The sequence below is a fragment of the Schistocerca nitens genome, chromosome 3, assembly GCF_023898315.1.
Source record: "Schistocerca nitens isolate TAMUIC-IGC-003100 chromosome 3, iqSchNite1.1, whole genome shotgun sequence".
NCBI lineage: Eukaryota > Metazoa > Arthropoda > Insecta > Orthoptera > Acrididae > Schistocerca > Schistocerca nitens.
The window spans coordinates 689,796,970-689,810,588 of record NC_064616.1 but is presented as its reverse complement, the minus strand read 5'-3'; the positions used below and the strand labels follow the sequence as shown (position 1 = coordinate 689,810,588).

At 37.4% G+C, this 13,619-nt stretch overlaps 1 protein-coding gene across 2 annotated transcripts in view; it reads right to left on the bottom strand.

Annotated features, from left to right (window-relative positions):
- Positions 1-230: 230 nt before the first annotated feature.
- The window catches only part of LOC126248645 (cysteine protease ATG4C), an 81,609-nt gene continuing 68,220 nt past the window's right edge, over positions 231-13,619 (bottom strand). For both annotated transcript variants that reach the window (XM_049949827.1, XM_049949828.1), the window contains 2 exons: positions 3,700-3,896; positions 231-1,344 (listed from right to left, as the gene is read on the bottom strand). In XM_049949827.1, coding sequence (XP_049805784.1) covers positions 1,168-1,344; positions 3,700-3,896 — 374 coding nt within the window. In that variant the 3' untranslated portion in view covers positions 231-1,167. The remainder of the gene's footprint in view (positions 1,345-3,699; positions 3,897-13,619) is intronic.

Genomic DNA, 13,619 nt, shown 5'->3' with positions numbered 1-13,619 from the left:
TACTCAAGGTACCCTCCGCCACACACCGTCAGGTGGCTTGCGAAGTATGGATGTAGATGTAGATGTCGATGGCGATTTAAATAATGAATGACAGCTGCAGGCTTTCCAAAAACATCAATTATGGCATTTGAAATTAAGTCAAACATTTCCACTTCCCAGACAGTTATCAATTCCAGTTACATCAGCGGTTTTTGTTAGATAATTAACCTTTATTAGATGATAAAGTCCCTGACAAGTCTTTTGATGCCTGTTATGTACATATATCATACATGAAGTGCCATGGTGGTATACTATACGTAACTTTTACAGCTTAAAATGTTATTTCCCACATTTTACATTTTCCAGTGTTTTACACCATTTTTTTGAAGTCCCTTGAAAAGTGTAAAAGTGGGGTTTCACTAACAGAGATATGTAATACAAATGTTGCTGGTATTAAAAATTTATACAACAAATAAAAGAGATAAATAGATTATAAGCTTTACTTTCATTCAAAAAATGTAATACTGATAAATTACAAATAAATTAACTTGCATTTTTGTCTTAGGAGACAGACACACACACACACACAGAGAGAGAGAGAGAGAGAGAGAGAGAGAGAGAGAGAGAGAGAGAGAGAGACTAAAATATTAAAATATATACCTTCAGATTCTCTGTAGTTACAAATAGTAAGTGTAAAAATAACAATTATAGGCCTAACACAAAAGATCACATCATATGGATTCAATTACTAGCACTAAAGTAAGTACATATATCACACTTATCTTTTTAAGTATCTGCAACAATCACATGAAATGAACAGGTCACTGTATTAAGTTGTTAAGTTATATCTATGTAATAGCCTACACAATCAACTTTTTACAACAATGTATCAACTTCCAATTGTCACAAAATAAAACATACTTTATCTAAGCAAAGACATTTGCTTTTAAACTGCAGTCTTATAGATTACACAGTAAGTAACACATTTAGTAACTTGGAAGCTGAGCAATACAGATAATTTTATCACTTTTTCTTATCCATTATGGTATTACCACATAATGTGAACCATAAAAAATGATGGGATTTATATCAATTCAGCGAGCTTGCAGCACAGTTGATAATTTTAGCAAACTTACAATGGTAGATTAAATAAATACAATCACATATAAATAGCACACCAGTGAAATATCACAGAACTTCAAACTCTTCACTTTCAAAATCATCTTCACTGTCATGTACAGAATCTGTGAGTCTAATGCTGTCATCTGGGATGCAAAATTTTGGAGCTGACATGACGTCTCTACTTCTTCCACTGCAGAATATAAACATGGGGTATTCAGCCTTTTCATGAGGAGGAATTAAGCACTGTGAACAAAAAAACAAGTAATAGACTTTTGAAGTTGAACGTACATTGAAACATTTTATTTTCAGATATTCATCAAGCTTATATTGAACAACAGAAAAAAATGGCCAATCACTAACAGTAAGGTAAAAACAAATTTCAGAAATGAAAATTCCTCAAACATGAGCTAGTAAAACGGGTATGATAGCTGAACCCAAAGGGAGAGACACAATGGAAACTTTGTTTCGCTTTATATTTACATATTTATCCACTCATCTTTCGTGTCTGGCAATAACTTGAATTTTGATTTCTATAGATAACTTTTTTCTTTTCCCAACAAAGCAGCTAACTCCTTTCTCTGCAATATTATTTGTTCTGGAATTTACCTATCTATTACAAGACTATCACTGAAATTTCACCTTAGCTGCATCTCTTACTACTTCTTACCACTTCTCCAACACACACTACATGTTTCTATACACTTGACTTCTATCAGACATGAATGCTGTCAATATTCCATATTAGTCATTGCATGGGCAAAATTGATTCCACATGCATTCACAAGAGTGCGAGATACAAAAACTTGCCACTTTATCCCAACATAAGCTTCCACCACGGCAGTCAGTTTGAGTATCTCACGTGAGTGACTATGTCAGTTACCTTGAATATACCTATATAAACTGTTCTTGATTTCATAATGGAGTGGAAACAAGGTGGAGTGCCCAAAACTCAAGAGAGCCCAAGCCAACCCACAGTCTGACCTGTATCAATTGTTGAGTGCTCAGTACGTCATCCAGACAAATTGGCAATCTTACACTGCCATGCTCTCAAAAGAATTTCCCACTATATGAGCAGTTATTTCAAGTATTTGGTGCAGGTGGTGTAAATTAAATTTACATAAAAATGTAGCTTTAAATTGGCTGCACAAGGTATTGATAAAGGTTAGATTCTGTTTTATGTGGTACTTGAAGAGATGTTATAGAACTGTGAAACCATGGGAATTGTGTGTGCAGTGATGAATCATAGTTTCTCATGCGGTATTTTAATACAAATACATGGGTTTGTAGGTGGTCTTAATATCATCTATTGCTCATTTGGTACCTACAATTAAATTTACAAGTTGTAGAGTTAGATTCTGTTCTTGTTGGTTGTGGAGAGGGCTTTAGGGGCTTCTTTTGCCTCTGTAACAGTGCCATAGCAGAGTGTTACAAGACTACTCACACCAGCGAACCAAGTGGTACACATATCACTATGAAAGATAACTCACTGAGATAGCATGATTAACTAACTAATTTCAGGGTAAACTGTCAATTGCAGAATGAACTGTGCTCAATGCTGATTTAAGCTTAGGAGTATGGAACCACCACCTTATCACCAGACCAAAAGCCTCACACATGGCATGTTCCCTACTGATGTTCATTAAAACTCTAGCAAATATTACTAAGTGAAACAGTGTAGTGAGGAAGTTGGCTACAGAACCATGATTGTACTCGGGCATGCACCTCTTTGCCTGAAGCAAATTGACAGTCATAAATGTTTCCAGGGCACCAAAAATATCGAAATTGCTTGGGAAGATATCAGGACAACATTTTATTGTGAAAATTCAGGTCTTTGTTTTCAACTAATTTCTTTTCTTGTTAGACCTGCCACATTGTCACAAAGACAGTTACTGCTAACATTCAACTATGCTGAGATTGGATTTCATCTTTAAATTGTGTAAACTGATAAAAGCAATAAAATAACTAACTAAACTTTTGTATAATAAAGAACAAAACTGCAACAATTTCTTTGGCTAAAGAAATTATAAAAGAGTCGAATGAAAATGATACAGCCGGAAAAAAGTAAGTAAACTGTTTTTTATTTCAAAAGTTATTACCACAACTGTTAATACAATTATCCCACTGAGAGAATCGACAGTACCTTAATGGAAATTTTTTTTGTGTTTCCTACAAAACCATGATTGTAGCCAAATGTGCACTTCTTTGTCTGAAGCAAATCAAAGGGCAGATGTTGCCAAAGTTGTTTTGATTATTGCTGCAAAAGTTTCATTGAGAAGCCCTTGCACATCTTTCACACAGTTCCAATCTCTTCAAACATGATTCCCATATTTTTGGAGTCCTGAAGTCATTCACGACTGTCAATTTGCTTTGGACAAAGAGGTGCACATCTGGGTAAAATCATGGTTCCTTAGGTAACTGCAAACATTTTTCCATGAAGGCACTGACTATCTTGTAACATAGTTAAATAAGTGTATCAACAGTTACAGCAATTACTTCTGAAATAATGAAAAGTTTACTTAATTTTTCCATCAGTCTTGTTTCCATTTGACTGCCCATTATGCTACTTAGAAAATAATATGTAAACTATATTGGCCTCACCGTCTGCACATTCTGAACAAACTTTTCAAGGTCATCTTTAGTTTGGCAGTAAAATCCTATGCAACACGATGGATCCATTTTGGAGAGATTCAGTTTCCTTGGTGACCTACAGTGAAAACTAGAGAGAGGAAACTCAGCTTTCCATACATCAACCATTTCTTGACAATAGTGTGGATCTAGATGAATCAATTTGTCATCTAGAAAGATCAAAATACAACATTACTATTACTGTTATTATAATAAGAGAAAGTATCTCTAGTTTTAATAAAAGTTGCAGATCATTAAAACTCAGAAAAACTTTACTACTTTTTCCAATTCAGAGAGTAACATAATGGAAAGTAAGTTGTATAGGGCCAAGGAATATGATAATACAAGTAATTTCAAGAAGACAGTTCTGACTGATAAAGAAACTGCAGGGAGCAGTGTGGACAAGTTTTATCACAGGTATCAGCTTCTAACGAGTCTAATAAAACATGTTAAAAAGAGGGTGAAAACATTTTACACGGCAGCCGCACTAGACACAACAAAGAGGTTAGAGTTTAATGCATCATCTACAATTAGGTCACAGAACAGAACATTAGATCAGTTGAGCAGGAGTATCTCTCAATGATGTTGAAGCAGTAGCATAAAGCAATTTAATGAAACTACAGAATTTGGTTAAGATCAATTAGAAATGAAAGGTATACCGTTAACTATGATCCACAAGTGTATGAAATGTCAGTAATTTATTGCATACATTTAAAAATAATATACAACATGAAACATTCTTAAATCTAGGTTTTCACTCCTACTTATATGGAAGGAAATGGATTTTCTATATCAAATTAGCTGACAGTTTTCCTATCATAGGATTAGTCATTTTTGGGAGATATGTTACGTTGGGAGGAAAGGTAGTAAATTAATTAAAATAATATTGTGTTACAAGAGGGAACAGAAGCAATACCATACTGCCTTGCTGTAGTCTTAGACCAATAGAAATTGAATTTGTCATTTGCAAATCCACACAAATAATTACATATCTTACTTGCATGCAGAATCTTGCTACTTTATATTTGAGAGAAATAGACTGCTTCTGTACTGAGTGACAACTTTAAATACTTTTTTGGGGCAACATACACTAAATGGAAAAAAAGAAAAGAAAAACAGGTACTCTTTGGCTTCATAACTCACTGTCAAATCATAATGGGTAACAGCAGTGGAAACTGAGGTAGGAACAATACTCACTACAATGAAATATGAGGAAAACCAAAAGGGCACACCCCTGAAAGAAGGTAACCGCCTTTGATTTGGAGCCATCTGGAGGGTTCTTGCCACAGGCTCCACAGCCCTAGTTGCTGATTTCTGGGCTTGCATTGCGGCTAGAGAATTGTAGGGCTCCCTTTCATAGTTCAGGCGTGTAATACACAGAAGAAGCAGCTACTCAGGAAGCAGAGTACTTGTGGAGTGCACACAGCTTTTTTAGGATAGGTGATAATAGGTTGAGGTCTTCCAATGAATGCCCATCAGTCAACACACAAGTTACATCAGATCGCATATGACTTCGAATGCCAAGTTTTACTAGAAAACTGTCTAAACATTCGTAATGAAGTCTTCAAATTTACCACCATCCAGGAAAGTAGTTGCACCCAAATTATATTCAGATCAGCGAGCTGGATAAAACACGGAGTAGAAAAGCTCTGAAATATTTAATGAGGCATGGCGTGTATCTTGGAAAGACAGGTTAGACACTGTATGAGGGAGAGTATTCACATGTAACTGACAAAACTATTGTGTATCGAAGTTGAAACAACCTGACTGTGAAGTTATCTGCTTACGACTAACCAGCCCAGGAAAACTCAATCATCTCGTGTTTTTACAGACCACATGATTATATAGTAACAGTTGCAGAATTATCCACAGAAAGTCTGCACTCATTACTGTGTAAATACTTCTGTCATGCAATATTTGTTGCGGATGACTTCAACCATCTATCTTGTATTGACTAGCACATCCACAGATTCAATGAAGGTGGTAAGGACAGATATTCTTGTGAAGTAGTTCTGAACACATTTTCCAAGAACTGTCTGGAGTAGTTACTTTGAAAACTCACACCAAACAGAAATATTTTACACCTCGCAGCTACAAAAAGGCCTAACCTTACTGACAGTTTCAGTATAGAGACAAGGATTGGTGATCATGCTATAGCAATGAAGGTTACTTAAGTAAATACAGACATCAGTAAGGATATGGAGTTTTTATGCTGGAAAGAGTAGATAAGCAGTTGCTGGCATCCAACTTAGGTAATGAATGGAGATAATTTACTTTCAACATGATGGACAAAAAAGAACTGGAGACAGAGCTTAAACTAACTGTAAATCATAATTTAGATAAATATATGCTGAGTCTGTGTATTAAGGGTAGTTTAATAACAAAATTCAGAAAATGTTGAGGAAACAGAGTGTGCTGCACTCTCGGTTCAAAAAATAACACAGAAATGGCGACAGGCAAAATTTACTAGGAATTCATGCACCTACAAAGAGAATGATGCATGAAATATACAACCTATGCCATCATTTGCTAGGAAAGAGCTTGCTGAGAACACAAGAAAATTATGTTGCTAGATAAAATCATTATGTGGGTTGAAGATTTCTGTTCTGTCAAATAGTCTGATGTGACAATAAGAGACAGAAAAAGGAGAGCTGAAGTTCTAAATTTTTAATTTTAAAACTAATTCACGTGGGAGGATAATACAAATATACCATCGATTAACCATTGCACAGATACCCTTATGGAATTAACCACACACAAGCGTTACAAGATTTGCTTTACACAGCCACACAAGGGTTACATTTCACTCCCTGGCACTGAGAAGCAACTGGGATAGCTGAATACATAATTCATCAGGTCCAGATGGAATCCCATTTTATTTTACACAGACCACTCTTCAACATTGGCCGAGAACTTAGCTTGCATTTACTGTGAATATTTTGTTCAGCAGGTGACTCCTATATGTAAGAAAGGTAAAAGAATAGACCTGCAAAATTACAGACCAATATCTTTAACATTGGTTTGCTGCAGAATTCTTGAGCACATTCGAAGTTTCAATTTATTAAATTTCCTCAAGACATAAGATGTCCAAAAATCTGCACAGCTTTAGAATCCATCATTTGTACGAAACTGACCTTGCCTTTTTCTCACACGATATCCTGCAAACCACATTCCTACATTTCCAGAAAGCATCTGACACTGTACACCACTGCAGACTGATAACAAAGGTCTGACTGTAAGTAATGAGTACTCAGATATCTGAGTGGCTCGAAGACTTCTCAAATAAAAGAAACCTCTGCACTGTCCTTGATGACGGATGTTTATCAAAACGAATAGTTTTCTATTGAGGGCAAACACAGCTGAAGTAACCCATGTTTCTGAAATAAACCACTTTCAGCTGTATATGAACTTTTACAGGAACATGACCGGTTTTGCGATTTCAAATCACATCTTCAGGTGTGTGACCCCAGTAGCTGAATGGTCAGCATGACGGATTGTCAATCCTCTGGGCTCGGGTTCGATTCCCGGCTGGGTTGGGGAATTTTCTCTACCCAGGGACTGGGTGTTGTGCTATCATCATCCTCCTCCTCCTCCTCCTATCATCCCTCATCGACTGCAGGTTGTCAAAGTGGCATCAAATTGAAAAACCGGCACCCGGTGAACGACCTGCCCGATGGGGGTCCCTAGCCATACGATTAAATAAATCATATCTCAATGTGAAAATACATCAGTAAAACATTTAAGGCCTGATATGGGAAAGAGGGAGACTCAACCTTCTCAAAATAAAACACTGTTACCTGCAACAAGCAGGGCGTCTTAGTTCAAACTGGGCTTAAATGTTATACTGATGTATGTACATCTGAAGATGTTATTTGAAATCATGAAACTGGTCATGTTCCTATAAAATTTGATATACAGCTGAAAGCGGTTTATTTCAGAAACACGTTGATCAGAAATTGTAGCATCAGGAGTGCCCCAGGAAAGTGTGATAGGACCACTCTAATTCTCTATATACATAAGTGATCTGATGGATAGCAAGGGCAGCAGTCTGCAATTGTTTGCTGATGATGTTCTAGGGTACAGGAAGGCATCATCACTGAGTGACTGTAGGATGATACAGGATGACTTAGAATATCTATTTGGTGTGACGAATGGTAGCTTGCTCTAAACGTAGAAAAATTTAAGTTAATGCAGATGAATATGCGAAAAGAATTCTGTAAAGTCTGAACAGAGTGTTAGTGGTGTGCTGCTTGACACAATCGTGTTGATTAAATATCTAGGCATAATGATGCAAAGTGACAGGAAATGAAATGAGCATATATGATCATTAGTAGGGAAGGTGAATGGTTGATTTTGGTTTTTTGGGAGTATTACAGGGAAGTGTAGGTTATCTACGAGTGCTGCCTCATTTGGCTGGATTAAAGTAAAACATTAAAGACATTTAAAGGAGTGCTGCTAGATTAGTTAATGATAGGTTCGACCACGATACAAGTATTACAGAAATGTTTTGTGAAATCATCCCTGGAGGGAAGACAATGTTCTTTTCATGAAACACTATTGAGAAAATTTTGAGAACCTGCAGTTGTGGCAACTGCAGGAAAATTCTACTGCTGCAAATGTACATTCCGCATAAGGGCTGCAAGGCGAGATAAGAGAAATTAGGATTAATATGGAAGCATATAGACAGTCTTTTTCCAGTTGCTTTATTTGGGAGTGGAACATGAAAGTGAATGACTAGCAGTCACACAAGTTACCCTCCGCAATGGATTGTGTGGTGGCTTTCGGAGAATGTATATTGACATAAATACAGAACACCCACCATGAAACTGTGGCCGAGAGCAAAGTTGACCACCTAAACGCGTATCACAGGATATTCAACTTCAATGCCAAGTCCGATGCTATCCGGACTCAATTCAAAATGGATTTAATTACAATCAAAAGTATCTTCCTGGAATTCAGCTCAATTAATTTAGAGAAACCTTAATCTTGACAAAGATTTGAACCTCATTCCTCCAGTAATGTCTCCAATAACGAACAGTTAATGGGTGGACTGGTCAGCTCCAATCCCAACCTGAATCCCACAGATCAGGTTTGGGATACTCTATCTAGATTCATGTCGTTGCTCATGTTTCTGCTTAACAGCTCCTTCTGCTCCAGAAATTAATTTCTGAACAGATAGAAATTTTGATTTCTATGACTGGGGAAAACATCTTGCTTACAAATCTGTACAGCAGCTGGTTACTGAACCACTGATCAAAATCCATTTCCCTGCAACACAGAATGTTCCACTGACACACTGCTCACTGAAGCATGCACAACCCTTATGTTTACAGAGGACTGGTGGCTCTGACTAGTCCCCAGCTTGAGAAACCCTGGTCTGCCAAACCTGTACCCAGTCAACTGCCACTAAACTGTGAACTTGGAACTGCTTTGAAGTCACTGTCTATGACAAAAACAGTTTGCTGCCAAACAACAGCTTCAGATGTGACAGACTCTTTGCTGCCCATCATGGCTCCGTAAGACAAAAGCTGGTTCACAGTAACAGAATATTCAGGTGATGGGGCACACTTACAAACTTTCAAGAGACGATAGAAACCAATGTGCCAAACCTCACAGAGAGGAGTAGAAACCACCTTCTCGGGTAAAACATAAAATCATATCAGCCTCTTTGGTGTGGTCCACTAGTACCAGAGGCAGTGTGTCAGCAAGTTTAGGGTTTCACTGTAAGATGCCAAATTGAGGCAGTGCAGAAAGATTATTTTATTTATGCAGAAGGATGTCGGTCACCATCAGACAGGCACCAAACTGACAATGGAGTGGATTCTTACTAAGTGTGGCCAATGTGAAGCCAACAAAACAGTAGATTCTCTATGAGAAACACAAAGGGAAGACTGTCACGTGGTCATGGTCCCCTTTATTGCTCACAGTTTGTTCAGAGAAACCAGGGCACACCACACTGTGTTCCAAGCCTTCAACAACTGGTGGTTTAGTGTCGACCGAAGGTCCAATTCTGGTACCCTCATTTAAAGTTGGCATCCTGGTAACCAAATTGTCCAATCAGTCAGCACGTTTGTTCCCTGGGATCCCAATGTATCTTGGGGTCCAGACAAAAGTGACTGACTGTCCAGCTTGTTGGAGGTCAGAAAGGAGATACTGAATATTGACCAACAGGCACTGGTTGTTAGCCTGAAGACTACTCAAGAACTCACTGCTGATTAATAAATGGCTCACCGGAGCAAGAACAAACATGACAGAGCTCAAGGGATGGTCTCCAATTCTGCACTGAATACACTGCATTCATTTGGCAGGGAGCATAGTTCACTGAATTGTGCATGTATGTTGACAAAACCAGTTCATCCGTCAACAGTAGATCCATTAAGCTTATGCCACTTCTGAACCTGATAATGCCTCAAGGACGGCCAGCAACAGGCAGCAAAAGACCATGGGGTCAACAGTCTTTCAGTGCAAAGGATAAGTTGAGACAGATCTGAGAATTAGGTACATACCATGGGGGTGTGCACAATTGCTCCCTGACAAGAGGCAACAGCAGAGGACATTGGAGTTCAGAGCAGAGACGCAGTATGCAAACTGTGATCGTGACTCCAGTCCTGGGTCTGTTTGTTGGATGTCAATCTACCTACCAGGAAAAAGGAGACGGCAGTTTGGTGCTCAGGGGAGCAATGAATGTTTACCACATAGTTGAGCAGCATGGCCTGCACCTCAATTGTTATGGAAAGGGGAGGCTGGTGAAGCTTATAGGTGACAGTGTAGTGGGTGGTGGTGGTGGTGGTGGTGGGATCACTCATGGAATAATTCCTACAGTAGTTGGTGTTAGAGCTACACCTTTTTTTAGACTGAAATCAGCTGATAGGTATACCTGCTTAAAGGAAGTTCCTCTAATTAAAGAATCATCTTTAGAGGACGTTAGGTTTCCAAGTAGAGAAGGAATTAGCATATTTCATCAAAATATAAGAGGTACTAGAGATAACGTTAGTGAACTGCTTATAGATGTTGACTTTATTGGTATATCGGAGCACCACTTAAATAATTTGACAATTCAGAGGCTTCCTTTACCATGATACAGATTAGCTGGCTATTTTTCAAGGAGTTCCTTGCAGAGTGAGGGAGTGGCCACGTACATAATGCACAGGTATTTGAATATTGTGCAGGGAGAGTTGAATTTAGTGAAATTCAACTTCTAATTGTTGTTGTTTGTAGATTGCCTAACTCTGACTTCAGAGCATTTCTTCTCAAGCTAGAGTGTTCTTGGTTCACTTTACAGGAAGTACCAAAAATTTGTTGTATGTGGTGACTCCAACATTAATTTGTACATGAGTGTGCAAGGAAAAGGATATTGGTAGATCTCATAAACTCATATGATCTAATGCAGACTGTATTTTTTCAAAATAAGATGCAGGGGAACAGTAGCACAGCCATAGAGAATACTTTTATTCATTCTTCATTATTAGATGGGCATGATGTTGCTAAAAGGGTGAATGGCCTTTCAGACCATGATGCATAAATTTTAACACTAAAAGGCTTTTGTACTCAAACAAATGTCACAAATAATTACAAACTATGTAGGAAAGATAACCCAACAACAATAGAGAGTTTTTAAAACCTTGTTCAGGAACAAGAGTGGCAGGTTGTTTATAGTGCTCATAACATAATATGATAAATATAATGCTTTCCTTAAAACATTTCTCATGCTCTTTGATAGTTGCTTTCATTAGAATGTTCTAAACAGGGTACTAGCAGTAGTAGGCAGCTCAGATGGCTGAGTAGTGGGATAAGGATATCATGTAGAACAAAGTGGGAATTATATCAAAATGTTAGAAGTAGTCACAATCAAGCTACAGTAGCCCATTAAAAACAGTATTGTAAGGTGCTTAAAATGTTATTTGGAAGGCAAAGAATATGTGGTACGTAAATAAAAAAGCTGATTCACAGAATAAAATTAAAACCATGTGGTCAGTTGTGAATGAAGTGTCTGGTCAGCATCACAAGGTCAACGATATAAAGTCAGTTTGTAGTAAAAATATTCTGTTACTGGTAAGTCAGATATATGTACAGTGTTTAACAATCATTTTCCGAGCATTGCTGGTGAATTAAATAAAAACTTAGTTTCTACAGGGATTCATATAACTCTGTTGGCAAATGCCTTTCAGAGATTGATATCTGACATACTCCTCTGCGATACTGACAAGGGGGAGATTGAGTCAATAATTAAATCACTGAAGACTAAGGACTCTCATGGATATTATGGAGTGCCTAACAGAATATTAAAGTACTGTGCTGCACATGTTAGCCCTGTACTTACCCATATTTGTAATTTTTCCTTTAAGACTGGTCAGTTTCCTGAACGATTAAAGTACTCGGTAGTGAAGCTGCTTTATAAAAAGGGAGAAAGGGATATGCCATCAGTGTTTGCTGACGTTATTGAAAAGGCTGTGTATGTAAGGATAACTGATCATTTTATATCACATAATTTGCTGTCAAATGTACAGTTCGGCTTTAGAAGTTGTTTAACAACTGAAAATGCTATATTCTCTTTTCTCTGTGAGGTACTGGATGGATTAAACAAAAGGTTTCAAATGCTAGGCATATTTTCTGATCTAACTAAGGTGTTTGGTTGTGTTGATAATGAAATATTGCTCCAGAAGTTGGACCAGTATGGAATATGGGCAGTAGCTCACAATTGGTTCACCTCTTACTTTAATTACAGACAGCAAAAGGTAATTATTCACAGTGCTGAGAATGGCTGTGATGTGGGGTCTGAGTGGGGTACAGTCAAATGGGGGGTGCCCCAGGGATTTTATTTATATACATGATATGCCCTCTAGTATTATAGGTAATTCCAAAATATTTGTGTTTCAGATGACACTAGCTTGGTAGTAAAGGATGTTGTATGCAACATTGGCTCAGTTTCTAATAGTGGAGTTCATGACCTAAGTTCATGGCTCGTAGAAAATAAACTAACACTAAATCACAGTAAGACACTCTTTTAACAGTTTCTAACACACAATTCAACAAAATCCGACATTTTAATGTCACAGAATAAGCATATGTGTAGTGAAATTGAAGAGTTCAAATTTCTAGGTGTTAGGATAGATAGTAAACTGTCATGGAAAGCCCACATCCAGGATCTTGTTCAAAGACTTAATGCTGCCATTTTTACTATTAGAATGGCATCTGAAGTAAGTGATCATTTGCTTAGTTTCATTTGCTTATGTCATACAGTATTGTATTTTGGGGCAATTCTTCCCATTCTAAAAGGATATTTTTGTCTCAGGAACAGGCAGTTCGGGCAATAAGTGGTGCAAGTTCGCGAACCTCTTGTCGACATCTCTTCACTAGTCTGGATATTTTGACATTAGCTTCTCAATATATATATTCTTTACTGTCATTTCTTGTTAACAATATTAGCTTATTCCCAAGAATCAGCAGCTTTCACTCAGTTAATACTCAGCAGAATTCCAATCTGCATTTGGATCGCACTTCCTTAACTCTCATGCAGAAAGGTGTGCGGTATACTGCCGCATCCACTTTCAATAAGCTACCACAAGAATTTAAAAATCTTAGCAGTAATACACGTGCTTTCAAATCAAAACTGAAGAGCTTTCTCATGGGTCACTGCTTCTATTCTCTTGAGGAGTTCCTTGAAAAATTAAGCTGATTATTGTTGTATATTGTTGATTGCGTTTACTTAAGCTTATGGCTCGATTTTTTTTTTTTTGGGTTCACAAACATTTCATTTTTATGTGTTATTTCTTTTATGTTGTAATTTGTAATTGCACGTACCAACATGTTCCATGACCTTGGAGATTTGCTCCTCAACTTGGTCCCACGGAACTAGACGTGTAAATAAATACATAAATAAATATAAAAATTGT